Raw genomic sequence first — 18,478 nt, 5'->3', positions numbered from 1 at the left:
CCAAAGTGGTTAATCTGGGTGGTCCTAGCTCAGATTTTCTGAAATTGGAGTCAGGATGTTGGCAGCGCTTGCAATCAGATGAAGTTTAACCAGCACTGGAGGATCTGCTTCCAACACTACTCACATATCTGTTAGTAGGAGGCCTCTGTTCCTGGACATCTAGACCTGGCCATAGGCTGCTGGAGTGTCATCACATAGCAGCTGGCTTCCCCAGACTTAGGCCCAGAATGAATGAAAAGGGAGAATGAGCAGGAAGATACTATGCCTTTTATGACCTACTCACTGAAGTCAGTGCTGTCAGTTCTGCTATATCCTATTAGAAAAGAGTCACTCAGCCCAGTCTCACACTGAAGGTAAGAATCAGATCCCGTCTCTTCCAAGGAGCAGTATCATGGAATTTGTGAACATATCTTAAAATCACCATACCCAAATACACTATTTTTTTTAAAGGAGGGGGACAGATTATTTTAAAAATTTATTTATTCATGGGCAGCTTGGGTGGCTCAGAGGTTTAATGCCGCCTTCAGCCCAGGGTTTGATCCTGGAGACCCCGGATCGAGTCCCATATCCGGCTTCCTGAGCGGGGCCTGCTTCTCCCTCTGCCTTTGTCTCTGCCTCTCTCTCTGTCTCATGAATTAACTTTTATTTTTTTTAAGATTTTATTTATTTATTCATGAGACACACACACACACACACACACACACAGAGGCAGAGACACAGGCAGAGGGAGAAGCAGGCTCCACGCAGGGAGCCCGACGTGGGACTCGACCTCAGGTCCCCAGGATCACGCCCCCGGCGCTAAACCGCTGAGCCACCCGGGCTGCCCTAAATACACTACCTTTTTTTTTTTTTTTTTTTTTGACAATTTGTCATTTTGTCACTCTAACCCCCTTCTCACATTTACAAGCATGGTATTTCCTAACTACCTGAGAGCAGGCAGCATGCATCACATCCCTTCACTCCTTAAGACTTCAGTCTATTAAGAAAAGGGATATATTCTCTTACCTAATAGTACAATTAAAATCAGATTTAACACTGTGGTACTTTCATCTCTCGTCCATACCTCACTTGTGTCAACGGTCATTTCTGCCCCGCCCCCCCCCCCCCATCAAGTTGTTCCAGCGGCACAGTAAACGGGGTGGGTTACAAAGCAGAACCTAGGTTATCCACGTTTGTATCGGCAGGAAATAAAAGGTCCTGGGCTAGGGGGCTGCTGGAAACACGCTTCAGTCGCTCCGGCGGGCGGGCGGGCGGGCGGGCGGCAGGAGGGCTGGGGCGAGCGCGAAGACAAAATACTGTTTCGGAAAAATCAGTTTATCCTTACACCTTCAGTTACCCACTATTTCTGGAAAATTATTCAACTGTTCCCTTCGGTTCCCGTCCTTTTTCTTTTGTGTGTGTGTATGTTTTTATTGGACTTCGAGCTGCCAACACGTAGCGTAACGCTCGGTGCTCCTCCCGCCAAGGGCCCCCTCAGCGCCCGTCCCCCAGGCCCCCCCGCCCCCCCCCCCCTCCACTGCCCCTCGTTCGCTTCCCACTTAGGAGTCTCTCCCGTTCCGTCTCCCTCGCTGGTATTTCCGCTCAGTTTCTCTCCTTTCCCCCTTGATCCCTTTCACGGTTTCTTCTATTTCCCGAATGAGTGGGACCGTACGATGTTCGTCCTGCTCGGACTGACTGACCTCGCTCGGCCTCCCGGCCTCCGGCTCCGTCCGCGTGGAAGCGCAGGGGGGCATTCGCCGGCTCCGTCCGACTAGAGCGCGGGAGACGGCGCGAGCGGCTGAGGGGCGCGGCCAACGTCCAGGGCAACCGTTCAGCCGTATTTCCGCGAGCCGGGGACCGAGAGGCTTCCGTGTCTTCATCAGCGCGGAAGGACTGCGAGGTGCCCGCCGCTCAGGGCTGTCGCGAGGCCCAGGCGAGAGGAGCGGCGGGGAGCCCCGGGCGGCCGCACCCCGCGGCCTGGCGCCTTCCTCCCGGGCTTCCCTCCGCGCGGCCGCCGAGCCCGGCGGGGCGGGGCGCCGTCACGTGGGCCGGGCCGGGCGGGGCGGGGCGGGCTCCTCCGCCGATCGCACGATGTGACGCGCCGCCGGAGGCAGGCCGGGCCCTCAAGATGGCGGCGGGCGCCCCGAGCGGCTCGGCCCGGCAGTAGCGGCGGGACGGCACTCGCCGCTGGGGCCGGCCGCCCCGGGAGTGGCTGCAGCAGCGCCAGGAGTCGAGGATGGTAAAATGACCCAGGGAAAGAAGAAGAAACGGGCCGCGAACCGCAGTATCATGCTGGCCAAGAAGATCATCATTAAGGACGGAGGCACGGTGAGCTGGGGTGCCGCGCCGGGCAGCGTCCCTCGGGGCCCCCATCCGGTCTCCCCCCAGCGCCGCCGCCGCCGCCGCCGCCGCCGCGCGTGCCCCCGCCCCCCCCCCCCCCCCGGCGGTGCCGGCGTCCCAGCCTCCGGGGCCCGCTCGCCTCTGCTCCGCGGCTTTCCTCCCGCGCCCGGCCTGCGGCCTCCGGGGCCCGGCCTCCTGGGAAGCCGCTTGCCTCTCCCGCACCTGCCGGCCCCCCGCCGCTACCCCCCGGGCCCCGGGCCCCACGTGCGCCCCCGCGGCGGCCTGCGTCGCGCCCGGCCGCCCCTCGCGCCGCAGCCTCGCCCTCGCCCTCGCCCTCGCCGCGCCGCGCGGGGAGCAGCCCCCGGCCTCCCATATGCTGCCGCCCGGGTGGCCTCTGGCACGGCGCCCCGCGGGGCCCCGAGCGCCGTCGCTCTGCTCTGGCGCCGCGTTCGGTCAGCGCTCGAGCGGCGGCCGGTGCGGGCGACGCGCTCCCGCGGGGGCTTCCCCCCACCTCGCGGGGCCTGAGGCGTCACGGAGGACGCCGGGGCCTAGTGTCCACAGAGCGGTAACCACCTCGTTCATTTTACGATAAAGGATGCTACGTCGAATTACCACGGCCTGAGGATGCGGAGACGCTTTGAAAGGAAGACAGGTAGAGGGCAGGAAAAAATTGTGCTTTTTAGAAACAGTTGTCATCACAATAAACTTTATGCAGTGTGCTGTCGCTAGCCAGCAGGGGACGTAGGGCTTTTAATTGAACATTGAACGCGCCTATACTTTTTTTTTTTATGCTGAAATTTCTCCGTTGCTACACTCTCCCGTCTTTGTTGCATTCCTGGATATCACGTTCTGAAATAGAATGCAAAGGTAGAATACGTATTTCACTTTCCTGAGAAGTGTGCAGAAACGATTCCCTTTAATCCCATATTAGTGTTTATTTCCAACATTATGTAGTTGGGAGCCCGGAACGACTGCTAGCGTACTGCTAATTACGTACAGTCATTAGGCCACCACTGAGCATTTCCCCGAATTCATTTGAAATAGATGACAACTTTTTTTTTTTTTTTTGACATTTCAGAATAGCGTCCCAGTCAATAAACTAAAATTTAGAAAGCTTGGGACATACGAAGCAACTTCAGAATACACTTTTAGCGAACTGTAAATTTAATTAGATATCATAGCTTTGACATGTAGTGAGAAAAACTTTCAAGTCCTTAGATCATTTTGTTGTGCTTTGATTAATTAGCACATTACTTTGATTAATTCAGTTACGAGTAGTCAGGCCCTTTTGATGAAGTTGGTCAGAACCAATATGTGGGGGGAGAAACAGCATGAAAGAATACTGGTTGTCCTTGTTAACCATAGGGACCTGATATTTTAAATTCTACATAAAATCTACAAAATAGAAGCAACTAAAGGATTGCATTTTATAAAAGCAAATGAATTTTAAGATCAGTATTTGCAAAAGATTTAGAATGGAGCTCCGACCAAGAAACACACCTTCCTTTTTCGTGCGGTAAAGTTCAATTTTGTTACCTCTTTGGAGTTTCGTTTGATTCACTTTATAGCAGATGCTTTCATCCACATGCTGTGAGATTTGGAAGAGATTTTTATTATTTATCTTGTTGTTCAAGTTGTGGTGAATTCATTGCTTGCTTTTGGAGACAAAACACAGTTTTTACACCAAGTTTTTAAGAGGGGACATAGAATAAATGAAACCTTTATTGAGAACTGTGGGCTTGTGAGTATTATTATTTATCATCTTTATACACTTGGGTTGCACTTTCCATTCTAAAAGCAGTGGACACCTCTTTAGAATAGAAACTTTGTTTATGCATCTTTGAATCTTATAGGGCCTGAGTTTAAAAGTGTGTTCTTTAAAAAAAAGTATGTGCTAGTGCATTCCTAAATTTTTTGTTGTAATTGTGTTTATTCCTAAATTGTTTAAAATATATATATATATATATGGGATATTTATATTTCTAGCAGTGCCAGGGTAATTTTTTACAGTGTTTGTATTTTAACCTTCTCTAGCTGTAATGAAAAAAAGTGTATTATAGTTGTAGAAATTTTTAAAATGGCACCTGCTTTTCTACCTCTCTCCTTGTAATTGGTCAGACTGCCCTTACGAACATTTTTTAAGAAAGGGAATAAAATTGCCATTTGGCATTGCATTTTGTGTGTGTGTTTAAGTTCCACTGGTGGTGGATTCATTCAGAGTCAGGTGTCTGAGGCTATATCGTCACACTTGACAGTCTCTGATTAGTATTTTGGGTCCTTGGCCAATGATACTGACTTGATCCTTTCCGTTTTCTTTAGTTCATGAAGTTATTTTGCTTCATCTTTCTGCTAATGACATCTTTGTAAGCCGTATTAGCCAAGTTACCAATTGTGAACCCTTCTAAATGAACCTGGTTAATCGTTGTTACTAAATGTTTTTCTTTTCTTGAAATTGTATTTGAATATGCTTGAAACTAATAACACTGCCCATTTGAGTTGTACACAGTTAAGGGAAATCGCATGAAAGGGTGTGATTCTGTATCAGGAGTTTTAAACCTGGGTCTGTACACCCTGAAGTTGTTTGCACAATTTTCTTTGACTATCCATTTTTTGAGAGATTCCCCAAAGAGTCCATAACTCCCAAAAGTTTAAGAATAGTTCTATTGGGGGGGGGGAGAACATGCCTACCAACTACAGAATAGTTCCACAGATTAAATTCAGTAGGTGTATATTTAATTGTTTACTGTATACCATTTTACTGATGAAAGTGATTGTAGCATTATTGGTGAATTTGCTTTTTGAAGCATCCTTATGTAGAAAGGCAGGTTTTGGTTACAAATTTTAATGAGTGTGGCATTTTTTTGTATCTCATTCAGTGCAGACCTTTGAAGATGGTTGAGTTAAAAGTGCATTCTGACACTTTAGAATGCTTCCAATTTTGTTAAATTCTTACCACGGGGGGGGGGGGGGGGGGGGGCAGCCCTGGTGGCTCAGCGGTTGAGCGTCTGCCTTTAGCCCAGGGCGTGATCCTGGAGACCTGGGATCAAGTCCCACGTCGGACTCCCTGCATGGAGCCTGCTTCTCTCTCTGCCTGTGTCTCTGCCTCTCTCTCTCTCTCTCTTTTTTTGTGTGTGTCTCTCATGAATAAATAAATAAAATCTTTAAAAAAAATAAAAATAAATTAAAAAAATAAACATTCTTGTTAGAGGCTAAGAGCTAAAGAGTTACATAGATGAGGTATTTATTTGTGTTATCAAAAATAGAACTTTTTTTTTTTTAAAGAATTTATTCATTCATGAAAGACACACAGAGAGAGGCAGACACAGGCAGAGGGAAAAGCAGGCTCCCCACAGGGAACCCCACGTGGGACTCGATCCCGGGTCTCCAGGATCACACCCTGAGCTGAAGGCAGACACTCACTGCTGAGCCACCCAGGTGTCCCAAATATAGAACTTCTTTTTCTTTTAAGATTGATTGATTCATGAGAGACACAGAGAGAGGAGGCAGAGACATAGGCAGAGGGAGAAGTTGGCTCCATGCAGGGAGCCCGACGTGGGACTCGATCCCAGGTCTCCAGGATCATGCCCTGGTCCGAAGGCAGGCGCTAAACCACTGAGCCACCGGGGCTGCCCTAAATATAGAACTTTTAAATGACTTTTTGAAGTTTGCTTATTTTTTATATGATCTTTGTTTTGTTACTACAGTTGAAGGACTGCATCTCTGACAAAGTGAAAAATGTCCAATTCTTTCACAAATAAATTGGTAAAATGACTAAAGATTTGATAGACAGATGGCAAATGTGAGTTGCTTTGTTGGAAGTACCTGAAAAAAAGTAGAATTGGTATTTGCAAAATGAAATATACCCGAAAAAGCAGAGCACCAGATTTTTATTCCTGTATTTTGGATTTTAAGGACATAAGTAGGAGTCAGTAACCCTTTCAAAAGTCTGGACCCAAGCTCTGATCCTTTGCATCCTTCACCTATAAAGACTGGCAGTGGCAGCCGCAGGACAGCTCTTAGTGCCAAGAGCTGCTAAATAATTTGCCTGTGGCTGTTAGCATATGAGCCGGGAGGAGGGCTGCAGTGCCTTCAAAAAGCAAGTGTCCTTTGAAGTCACTAGCCCAGCCTAGAAACATCAGGATGTCTATATACTGTCTGTGGCAAGTGTGTGGCAGACGGTCCTGTGAGTGACTGACCTCCTTACCTCCATCGTATGGTTCAGCATCTGCTTTAGTTTAGTATGTTTGAGGATAAATTAGTAAGCTTTTTTTTTTTTTTTAAGATTATATACCCAGTTCATCCTAATGTAGTTTGAAGACCTGCCTCCCAATAATCATAGCATCTGCTGGAATTTATGAATAGTTGATCTGTAACCCATGTACAGCTACCAAAGTTTGAAGTTTAAAAAGAATAGCTTTCCCCAGATAGCATTCTGACAGGTATTTATGAATTAAGGTTTTCTATTATTTAAAGTCCAACTTGTCTTTTAGCATTATTTTGACTTTGACAGTTTCAGCCAGGGTATATCAAGATCCCTGAAATGGTTTTGTCTCTTTCAGGGCCAGATGAAGTAGTAGCTTATTTTACATAATGGATCTATTTTATCAATAATGTGTAAACACAATTATGAATTCTACTACATGAAATACTTTTCCTTCTTAGGGAGTCTCTTTGTAAAACAAGGAGTGGTAGGTAATACTTCATTAAGCTGTATAAATTGGGACGCCTGTGTGGTTCGTGGTTAGTGGCTGCCTTGGCTGCCTTTGGCTCAGGGTGTGATCCCAGAGTCCCCACATGGGGTCCCCGCAGGGAGCCTGCTTCTCCCTCTGCCTGTGCCTCTGCCTCTCTCTGTGTCTCTGATGAATACATAAATAGAATCTCTTTTAAAAGCTATATGAATTGAATAATTAGAGTTTACACCAAGTTTAGGCTCCATTCTACACATTGGTGACAGTTTGATTTTTGTATTGATGGTGGTTTTTTGTTTTTTATTTTATTTTACCTTGTTAGTTCAGTTTGTAGTCATTTGAACCATGTAACCCATTAGGTGTTCTTGGGGCTAAGCACTTAATGTAATGATGGCTTAACTTGATTTAAGTTACATCTTTTCCTCCTGAGAATGGAGCGGGATGGGATAGATGGTCATGTTGCTTAATCTTTTTAAAATTTACCACAAAGTGGGGATCCTGGTTGGCTTAGTTGGTGGGGTGTGCAACTCTTGATCTTGGGGTTGTAAGGTCAAGCCCCACACTGGGTGTAGAGATGACTTTAAAAAAAATTTACCCCAAGGTAATACAATCTTAAGCTCTAGAGTTTTTTTAAGAGTAAAACTTGATCTCATCATATTTTTGTTGAGTAAGTTTAAGAAGTGTGTTTAATTTCTGTTTAGGACCGATCCAACCAATACATCTTCACTTCTGTGATAATACAAATATTAAATATCTGTCTTTAAAATTGATACATAGCATATTAGTAAAATCTGAAGTCTCACTGCAAATTAAGCCAAAATGGCTTAATTAGTAAAGTAGTGTTGCAACATGTTCACAGTGATTCATACTTCCAGGAAATTGAGGATCGGTTTTGTTTTCTTTTTGCTCTACAAAAGTAATGTATCTTGCTTTGCTTGATTAAAGTCAGAAAATAAGAAAAACACTGAGTTTGTGACAAAGGATATCAGATACTAGCAGTCAAGTCTTGTATTTCTTCTAGTTATACCGTAATGTGTTAGGATCCATGAAAGTGGCTTTGTAGTTACACTATTTTTTTAATGTTCTTTTATGAAAAGCTACAATTCTTAGATGCCGTAACTAAGCAGCATCTTTGTCTTTTTTGTGTGTAAGACTTTCATATTGTCATATTTCAGCTTTGTTGTGTATGGTTCAGAGAAAATTCAGTGTTTCTTTCTGGAGGCTATAATTTGCCCTCATTTTTGATTGATAACTTAAATTCTAAGTTCAAAATTATTCTCTCTTATACCTTATTTTGGTTCTTTTTTCTTTTTTAATTTTTCCCAACTTTTATTTTGAGAATCTTCAAAACTATAAAAAAGTTGCAAAAAATACCATAATGTGTATTCATTTGCCCATCCCATAGATTAACAATCACAAATTAACATTTTGCCACATTTTTTCCTTTCTCTCATTTTTTTCTGAATCATTGAGTTAGTTGTAGACATCAAGACACTTTACCCCTTAAACATGGAGAATTTATGACCTGAGAAAAAGGATATTCTCCCCATAACTACAGTAGTATCACCACATTCAGAAAAATGTAACAATATAATACTACTAGGTAATATTTTGGCTATAATAACATTTCTCTAATTGTCCCAATAAACTCCTGTATATTTGTCCTTTTTTTGAATACAGAATTTAATCATTACATTTAGTTGCCATGTCTCTTCAGTGTAAAATAACTTTTTTGCTGTTTTTTAGGATATTGTTTTTTATGATATTTTTAATAGTCTAGGCCAGTTGTTTTAAAGAATGAGCCTCAGTTTAGCTTGCTCTCATTGTTTACTGACATCATAAATTCTGTTTAATAAATGGGATTATAGGGTAGCCCCGGTGGCTCAGCGGTTTAGTGCCACCTTCGGCCCAGGGCGTGATCCTGGAGACCTGGGATTGAGTCCCAGGTCAGGCTCCCCGCATGGAGCCTGCTTCTCCCTCTGCCTGTGTCTCTGCCTCTCTCTCTCTTTCTCTCTCTGTGTCTCTCACGAGTAAATAAATAAAATCTTAAAAAAAAAAAAAAGAAGAAGAAATGGGATTATAATGCCCAGTTATAGGTAGAATTACTTCTAGACTTGGCTAACAATCTACATAAGCCCCTGGTTCACACCGATAAGTATACAACATAAGTTATTAAAGTCAGCATCCTGCATAATAACTGCTGAATTCATAAATCCATATTGATTGGGCAATTATAGACTCAAAATTTGGGAGCTAGACAAGGCTTTAGGTAATACTTCATCTCTCACTGCTGAGAGAGGTAAAGTGACTAACTTAATTTCGCTAGCAGCTTAGTAACTGCGTGATTAGGGCTCTCAAATCAATCCATGGTCACGAAATACCTCTTATATACCAGGCATTGTGCTACACGTTGAATACAAAAATGAAAAAAAAAACTGGATCCCTACAATTAAAAGAGTGACAGTCTGTGGCAGTGTATTCAGTATAACCCAACCAGTGCAACCAGCCTAACTCCAGAGTTGGGCTCTGGAGTTGCCTGGATAGACTCCATTCCATCTCTTGTTTGCTGCATTAGACTGTAAAATGGAGATGCTAGCGTCCAACTGGAAAGGTTGTTAGGAAGAGTAAATAAGATTTTGAATGTAAACCACTAAAAGTTTTCAGTGGTACTCTTTCATTATGATTTTAATCTAGCGTATCTGTGACCTAAATATGGGCTACAGGGATATGGTAGCCAACAGTGAGATATTGAATCATAGAGGAGGGTATTAATAGGCGACATTGCTAGATTAATTCATAAATATGCTCTTCTAACCGTGTTTATTTTTTTTTAAAGATTTATTTGAGAGAGAGAGAGCGCGGGCAAGAGAGAGAGAGAGAGAGAGAAGGAGCCAGGGGGAGGGGCAAAGGGAGTGGGAAAAGCAGGCTCCTTGATGAGCAGGGAGTCCACCATGGGGCTCAGGACTCTGGAATCATGACCTGGGCAGATGGATGGTGGATGCTTAACCAACTGAGCCACCCAGGCGCCCATTAACAGTATTTAAATACAGTATTTACACTGAATACCTATAGTGATAGAAGGGATTTACAGAGTAATTCATTCAAGTTCCACAAACATTCATTAAGCACGTAAGTGTTACGCATTTACCAGATGCGCCAGATCATAGAATAATAAAGCATAGGGTCTGTCTCAGAGAGCATGAGCTTGAAAAAGGTAAGTTTAGGGTAAATAAAATGAAACAGGTACTTACTTTACTTAGCAAAATACAAATTTGTGGAAGCTATTTTGTGTTACAGACTATAAGAATAAGTAAATAGATTTTAAAAGGCTTGGCCAAAAGCCTAGATGATGAAACCATACTTTGTTACTAATGGAAAGTATGATTTGGAAAATGAGAATTAGATTGGAGGGTAGAAGTGAGATTAAAGGATATCGTCCCTGACTTCTGAGGTTGAAGTTAGAGGTGACTGCCATAAAACCTTCTCTCTATAGGAGAGAAATTACTCAGCTGAATGGAGGACTTTTGGTATGGTAATTATTATGGTTGTAGGTGACATATCTTGGCATTTGGGGTTGGGTATGTAGCAGTTTATGTTCAGATTTGTCTTCTTTTGTACCTCTGAATTCTCTTGAGCATCCTCAAATGCTATCTGTTGATATATATATAATATTATGATCTGAACTCTCTACGCTTGATGCTGTATAAACTACTCACTGGTCAGATATCTGCCGCTACTTGTCTATGAACCTTCCCCTGGTCTTTCTGCCCAGGCCATGACCCTAATATTCTTTGATTGCCCTGGAGTTTTGCTTGTGGATAGAGAGTCCATTAAAACCACTAGCCCTTGTGTCAAAAGTCCTGCCTAGAAGAATTTATAATTTTAAATCAGTAAAATATTTTTAAATTTTGTCAATTTTATTAAGATCTTGTATTACTTTTTTTTTTTTTTAAGCCCCCAAGTTCGGGGCTTGAACTCAAGATTTGAGCTGAGATCAAGAGTTGGACACTTAACTGACTGAGCCGCCCAGATGCCCCCAAGATCTCGTGCTACTTTTGAATTTATTCAAAACAAAAGAGATAAATATGGATATAATACAGCTCTCAAAATTGCTAGTACTTTAGTACACCCACCTAAACCCCCCACCTAAACCCCCCTCCTTGCTTTAAAAATATGTATGGGGCACCTGGGTGGCTCAGTGGTGGAGTGTTGTGATCCCAGGACCCTGGGATCAAGTCCCACATCAGGCTCCCTGCGTGGAGCCTGCTTCTCCCTCTGCCTGTGTCTGCCTCTCCTTCTGTGTCTCTCATAAATACATGAATAAAAACTTAAAAAAAAATGTTTACAGGGGAGCCTGGATGGCTCAGTTGGTTGAGCATCCAGCTGTTGGTTTCAGGCCCAGGTCGTGATCTCATGGGTTGTGGGATGGAGTCCCAAGTCTAGTTCCCCTTGAGGAGCCTCCCTCAGTGGGAAGTCACCTTGGAGATTCTTTCTTTCTGCCCCTCCCCCCACTTGTGTGCATGCTCATGTGCACGCTCTCTCGCTCACTCCATCTCTAAGATAATTTTTTAAAAGATTTTATTTATTTATTCGTGAGAGACACAGAGAGAGGCAGAGGGAGAAGCAGGCTTCCTGCAGGGAGCCAGTGCAAGACTGGATCCCAGGACCAGGATCATGCTCTGAGTCGAAGAAGGTAAAAGTGCAACCTCTGAGCCACTCAGGCATCCCTAAGATAAATAAATCTTAAAACACACACACACACACACACACACACACAAACACACACACACTTTTTCCTCCCAATTTTGGGAAATAATGAGAGAATGGCTCAGAAGGTACAGTATGTCTAATTGCCTTTTTCCATTTTAGTTTTTGTCTCTTTAAAAATATTTTATTTATTATTCATGAGAGAGACACAGAGAGAATCAGAAACACAGGCTGAGGGAGAAGCAGGCTCCATGCAGGGAGCCTGACGTGGGACTCCATCCTAGGTCTCCACCCTGGGCCAAAGGCAGCGCTAAACCACTGAGCCACCTGGGCTGTCCCAGTTTTTCTCTTAAATAAGCAAACATTTTGCTAATATTTAAAGTATAAGCACGCATGTTAAAAAAGATTTAGAGAATTCAGAACAACATAATTTTACATCCCTTAAAATTGCTACTTAATTAACATTGAAGTGAGTTTTTGTTTTTTTTCATAGTTGAAGTTATTCTACATGTATACCTTTATATCTTGCTTTTATTTTTGTTAATTTGACATTGCCATAAACATTTTCAATATCATTAAGGATGATCCATAAACAGTTTTTGGCTGTATATTATTCTATCTGATTTAAAGGTTGGACATTTAGATTTACATATTTCCTACTATAAGTGATGCTGTCATGAACATCTTTATGGTAGAACTTTTTCTGAATGTTTGGTTATTCCCATAGGATAGAATGTTATTAGCTATTTTTAAAATTATTTTTATTATTTTTGTGGTGTCTTAGTGCTTTTGTATTGGTTTTTATGAATGTTTTATGAATGCTTTTTATGAATAGATAGTAATCTATTTCTTCCGTATCTTCCTCAATTTGTTGCCTTCAAGTTCAGTTGTACATGTTTTTCTCAAACCAGTATGCCTAAAATGAATTAATCTTTTGTTTTTTTTCCCTTTCCTCACTGCCTGGTTGACTAAATGAGACACAGAAATCTTTCCATCTTTGATCTTCCCTTAATGTTCTCTGCTACATCTAGTCAGTCACTGAGTCCTTTGAATCATCCTCTTAAGTGTTTTTTGAATTCATTCACCTTCTTCATCCCTACTACTTACTATCTTATCCCAATTACTGTTACTTCCCCCTCCCCACCCCAAGCCTGTCTTCTGGTCTTCCTCCCATCCTTTCAGAGTCTTTGCCACATTGCCGTGTAAGTTATTGTTCCAAAAAGACAATCCTATAATGTGATGTTACTCTCTGGCTTCAGATGTTTCAGGTACCCTGGCATGTGCAAGTAGAGGCCTGCATGTAACTTTTTTTTTAAGATTTTATTTATTTATGAGAGACACAGAGAAGCAGGCTCTATGCAGGGACTCCAGGATCACGCCCTGAGCCAAAGGCAGACTCTTTAACTGCTGAGCCACTCCGGCATCCCTGGCCTGCATGTAATGTAAGAGGCCTATTTCAAGTCGCCTTTTCAGTTTCACCTGTCCTCATCTCGCAGCCTCCTCTTTTACTGCTCTCCTCCTTAGACCTCAGATACTGAAAGAAGCTACAGTGTTTCCTGTCTTCTGGTCTTTGCCTATGCTGTTCCTTTACCTCAGACACTCTTGGCCATCATACCCTCCACTGACATCCTCCTCTTACCACACACACACACACACACACACACAGGACAATCCAACATTTTTCCTACTGGACTTCAAGGTCTCAGGTAATACCCACCTACCTCCCTGAGAAGCCTTCCCTGACAGTCGCCTCAAGTAATTGAGTGTTCTTCACGAAAGCAGCCACTTTTAACACATTGTTTCCTTCCAGTTTTTTGCTCTGTGTGTATGTTTATATCCATTGCTATATGATTATTATCTCTTTGCAGTATTTCCCAAATAGTTTTATAAGGAATTCAAATGGCCATGAGATACCGTCTCTTATATGAAAGAAGGATTCCATCAATTTGGAACTCATACTGTGTCTTCTTGGAAATTCATAATGTAAATTAGTATGTTAAATGTCCAGAGAAGTTCTACTAGACATTTCACTGAGTGCTGAGTATATGCCGCAGTGAACAAAACCAGTTTGGACCTTACTAACTCTTACGGATTTGTTTGACCTTATCTTAATTAAATTAACTATACCTGCTCTATTTGGTACTGGACATCACCCCTTCCTTCCTAAAACTGATCCTTTGTCATCTGTAACACTGTGTCCTCTTAAGTGTCCTGATAGTTCTCTGATTCATTTCTTCGTTATTTTCTTCCTGGTTCATTTTCCTCAGCCTACTACTTAAATATTGATGTTTCTTGGAGTCCGGTCTTAGCACACTGCTCTTTTCCCATTTCCTCTTCTCCCTATAATTTCACCCATTCCGGTGGTTTCAGACATCATCATGCTGACTCATTGCTATTAGTCAACTCACTATTGCTTTAGTCAGTCCTCAGAAAACAATAGAAATGTCTCAAGTACAAGGGGCAGTGTCTTAGGACCTAAAAAACCTCAGCTCAGTCTCTTGGGGGAAAAAAGAACTGTGACACTACGAGGTTCCGCTACGACAACCAAGCTAAAAACTTGGAAGTCATTCTTCACTCTCCCTCCAAGATTTATCAAGTGCTGCCACTTTCACATCCAATATACTTATATCCATCCCCTTCCCTCCTCTGTTTCATACCATTATCATCACTTGTTGGATTGATTGAAATAGCCTTCTTTTAGATGCAGTTTGCTCCTTGGTTTCAGATTTTAGGAAATCATCATGGTATACTGAAAAATGCAGGTCCAATCACACCATTCACTTGCATGAAACCCTTCAGTGCTTCAGTGTCTCACTAGAGTAATGATGAGAAACTTCTTAACAAAGTTTAGAGGCTACCTCCCTTCTTCCTTCCTTTTTTTTACTCCATGATTATTACTTTGTTCTCCATCAGCCTTAAACTGTCATGACACTTCTCTATGTCATTACGGTTTTCTCTGGTGAGATTGTCCACACTACTTCCTTTTCTTGCAATACCCTTTCCTTGCCTCCTTACTTGCATGTATCTTTATTGCATTTGCACAGAAGCAGATAGTGTATTGAGGTTTCTTCCTCTCTAGACTCTGAATTTCTTGAGATCAGAAGTGTCTTTTACTGGTTTCTGTAGTCCCGCATCCCTGGTATTTAGTAGGTACCCTGTAAATGTTTGAATGAATGAGATCTTGAACAAATTCATTCCCAGCCGTAGTCCTTCACCTCTTGTGTGGCCCACTCTCTACTCCACCTCTGTTGTCTTAGGTTCTGAAGGTTGGGAGAGTTTTCCATTTTTTAAAAATAATGATGGGGACACCCATCAGTGGTTCAGCGGTTAAGCATCTGCCTTCGGCTCAGGACGTGATCCCGGAATTTTGGGGATCAAGTTCCGCATCAGGCTTCCTGTATGGAGCTTGCTTTTCCCTCTGCCTGTGTCTCTGCCTCTCTCGCTGTGTCTCTCATGAATAAATAAATAAAATCTTTAAAAAAAAGAATATCAATGCCTTAATGAACTCACAGACTTCTTAAGAAAATAAAATAAAATGATGCATTATGACAATATTAAAAATGATGTGGCATCATTTTAGTGTATAGAGAAACCCAAACACCTAATGGTTTCCACATAAGACTATTGGATATGCTTTATATTTTATGTATGATGTTATAATATGTACTGATTAAATTTGTCTTTTTATTATAGAAACTTATTGGAGACTTAATGTTTATAGGCCATTTGCTTTTCCATCAATTTAATCTTGCCCTTAGAATATGAAATTCAACAACTGAAGTAATTCTGAAAACATCGCTAGTGACAGTATAAACTTAATTTTGTGTTTTTCTTTCTTGTGTATATCAAATCCCAGATCTCTAATGTACTCCTTTGGAGACTGTTCTGCTTTTGAGCCATGTTAATATCTGCTATGATTCTTGCCACAAGCTTCATCTATATTTTGGGGTTAGTGCAGTATACTTACTGCCTCCTGACTGTTAACTTTCCTCAATTTTGCCCCCTTCTCATCCATCCGCTACACCTTTGCCAGAATGGTCTTTCTTAAAACTTTCATCTGATTACTTGAATCTTACTTAACATCTTTTAGTGGCTCCCCATCACCTTCAGAATTAAATATACACTCCTCAACATGGAAGTGTCCCTGTGTCTGTGTGCCTCTTGCTCATCTCTGGAACTCCCGGTATGCAGCCCATGTTCTGGTTTTACTAAACTACAAGAGTCCTAAAACACCTGCTCTCAAGCCTCACAGCCTTTGTGCAGCCTTGACCTCTCTTGTTTGCTTTCCCACTCCCCCACCCTTGTCTGACTCCTTTTCATCCTTTTAACCTTCCTCCTGAAAGTCTGATACTCCCATCTCTACCGTGGACTCTGTGTAACACCACTGCACACCATGCTTATGTGATGTATTTACCTTGAGGCCAGGGACAGCAAGTGTTCAGCTGTTTGACATAGTGCCATTATGTATATGGTATCAATAAATAAATATTAACTTGCTATAATTGTTAGTAATTCTGGAATACACTATTAACATTCTTAAAAATCTGTTTTTATAGCCTCAAGGAATAGGTTCTCCTAGTGTCTACCATGCGGTTATCGTCATCTTTTTGGAGTTTTTTGCTTGGGGATTATTGACAGCCCCCACCTTGGTGGTAAGTAATCTTTTCACTTATTTATTATGGTCTTAATCTCTTTTTGTTCAATTTCTGGGAAGGGGAAAGATGGTCCTTTTCCCTTTCCCTGGTTAATTCTTGCAGAAAATATTGTCAGCTCTTGAGTACTATATTTTATTTTATTTTATTTTATTTTATTTTATTTTATTTTATTATTTTATTTTATTTTATTTTATTTTTTTATTTTATTTTATTTTATTTTATTTTATTTTATTTTATTTATTCATGAAAGAGAGAGAGAGAGAGAGAGAGGCAGAGACACAGGCAGAGGGAGAAGCAGGCTCCATGCAGAGAGCCTGATGTGGGACTTGATCCCGGGACTCCAGGATCACGCCCTGGGCCGAAGGCGGCGCTAAACCGCTGAGCCACCCGGGCTGCCCAAAAGCTGTGTTTTATATGGAGGCCCTACCCAGGGGAGGATGGTGAAGTCTCCACCAACAAGGGAATTTACATTAACAACGAGGAAGAATTTTATGCTGCCAAGTATTTTTTAAGGACTGAAGTCTAATATTTTGAGAGACTATATGTTTGATTCATAGTGGATATTCAATCAGTGATGATTGATTAACATATTAGATAAAGAAAATTAATAATAGATTTAAGGCTCTATAATGCTTAAGAAGTGGCTTAACTTTTTTGACTTACGGTTTTGGAAAAACTAGGCCATATGGTTCTGGCTGCTTAGATGCAGTCTTATGTTATGGAGCAAGACCTTAGACTCATTCTCCAGCATCTCTTCCATGTAAATAAATGGCTTAGCAGCCTTTGCTACAGAGATAGTCCTGAGGCATTTCATATTTTAAGGACTTTATACTCCCAAAGGTTTTAAAGCTCCATAAATTTTAAGACCTATAAAATTTCTTGGAAAATGTTACATCTTTTCCTTTTTTTTTTTGTTCCATCTTTTCCTATTCAGCTCTAAAGTCTAGTGCTAAAAGGATTCTCACAGATCAAAAATCTTTACATTTGTATTGATATATTTGTCTCTGTGTTAAATTTTTATAAAAAAATCAAACAGATGGGGATCCCTGGGTGGTGCAGCGGTTTAGCGCCTGCCTTTGGCCCAGGGCACGATCCTGGAGACCCAGGATCGAATCCCACGTCGGGCTCCCGGTGCATGGAGCCTGCTTCTGTCTCTGCCTCTCTCTCTCTCTCTCTCTCTGTGTGACTATCATAAATAAATAAAAATTAAAAAAAAATTTTAAAAATCAAACAGATGATTGTTTATCTTAACTATACTCCTTTTGGGGGTTGTGAAGTTTTTTATTTTTTAACATTAGCTAGATTGCATAATGGTTTTGTTCTATTTTCACAATGAAAGCAGTATTATCAGATAATTATGAGTATTTACTTAATGAAGGCACCAATGAAGTTAAGGATTTATTAAATCAAGGTATAGTGGATATAGTGCCTGTCCTTAATTGAAATATAATTGAAAGGAAATATATATTAAATACATGAAAAACTGAAAAAATACTAGCTAAGTAGCTCAGTATATGATAAAAGAAATTTCACAAACCCTATGTGACTCTCCAAGTGCTATAATCTCTTCCTATAGGCCCTTACAAGAAATAATTGATTGCTTTGGACAGGAAAGTTTGGTGATAGTGAAGCAACTTGGAAGGTTTGGAGGTTGGCTAGAGAGAGAAGATAAGGAGATCAAACATTCAAAATGGAGAGATGTCCTGTATAAAAGTGTGACTATCGGAAAGCATGGGGATATTTAAAACAGTGAAGAGACCAGATTGTTGGAATGTAAGGTAGCTTTGCAAAGTGAATCATTAGCAGTAAGAACTAGCAATTTCTAAAACTTTTTTAACACATTTTTTTTTTTTTTTGTTCCTAAAAAGATTTGGCCCTTAGTAATTATTGGAAGAAGACTGGATTTGATTTGTTGCAAAAGGTTTTGAGATGCTACTTTAAGGAGTTTAAACTTTCCTTTAATCTTTTCCTTTAAGTGGAAGAACTGGGAAACTATGGCCAGAGTAAATCCTGTTAGTAGCCTGTTTTTCATAATATAAAATCCTGTTAGTAGACTGTTTTTCATAAATAATGTTTTATTTGGGACACAGCCATGGCCATTCATTTACA

At 41.6% G+C, this 18,478-nt stretch overlaps 1 protein-coding gene across 2 annotated transcripts in view; it reads left to right on the top strand.

The window, feature by feature from the left end:
• Positions 1-2,089: 2,089 nt before the first annotated feature.
• MFSD14A (major facilitator superfamily domain containing 14A) overlaps positions 2,090-18,478 on the top strand; it is a 39,112-nt gene continuing 22,723 nt past the window's right edge. The window contains exons 1-2 of one of the 2 annotated variants that reach the window (XM_038541223.1): positions 2,090-2,307; positions 16,271-16,366. In XM_038541223.1, coding sequence (XP_038397151.1) covers positions 2,224-2,307; positions 16,271-16,366 — 180 coding nt within the window. In that variant the 5' untranslated portion in view covers positions 2,090-2,223. Of the gene's footprint in view, positions 2,308-2,820; positions 2,972-16,270; positions 16,367-18,478 lie in introns of those variants that run through there. The other variant, XM_038541225.1, reaches the window with a different exon arrangement.

The sequence above is a fragment of the Canis lupus genome, chromosome 6 (genome assembly GCF_011100685.1).
Source record: "Canis lupus familiaris isolate Mischka breed German Shepherd chromosome 6, alternate assembly UU_Cfam_GSD_1.0, whole genome shotgun sequence".
Taxonomy (NCBI): domain Eukaryota; kingdom Metazoa; phylum Chordata; class Mammalia; order Carnivora; family Canidae; genus Canis; species Canis lupus.
The sequence above is the reverse complement of the archived record's forward strand: the minus strand, read 5'-3'. Positions and strand labels throughout refer to the sequence as shown.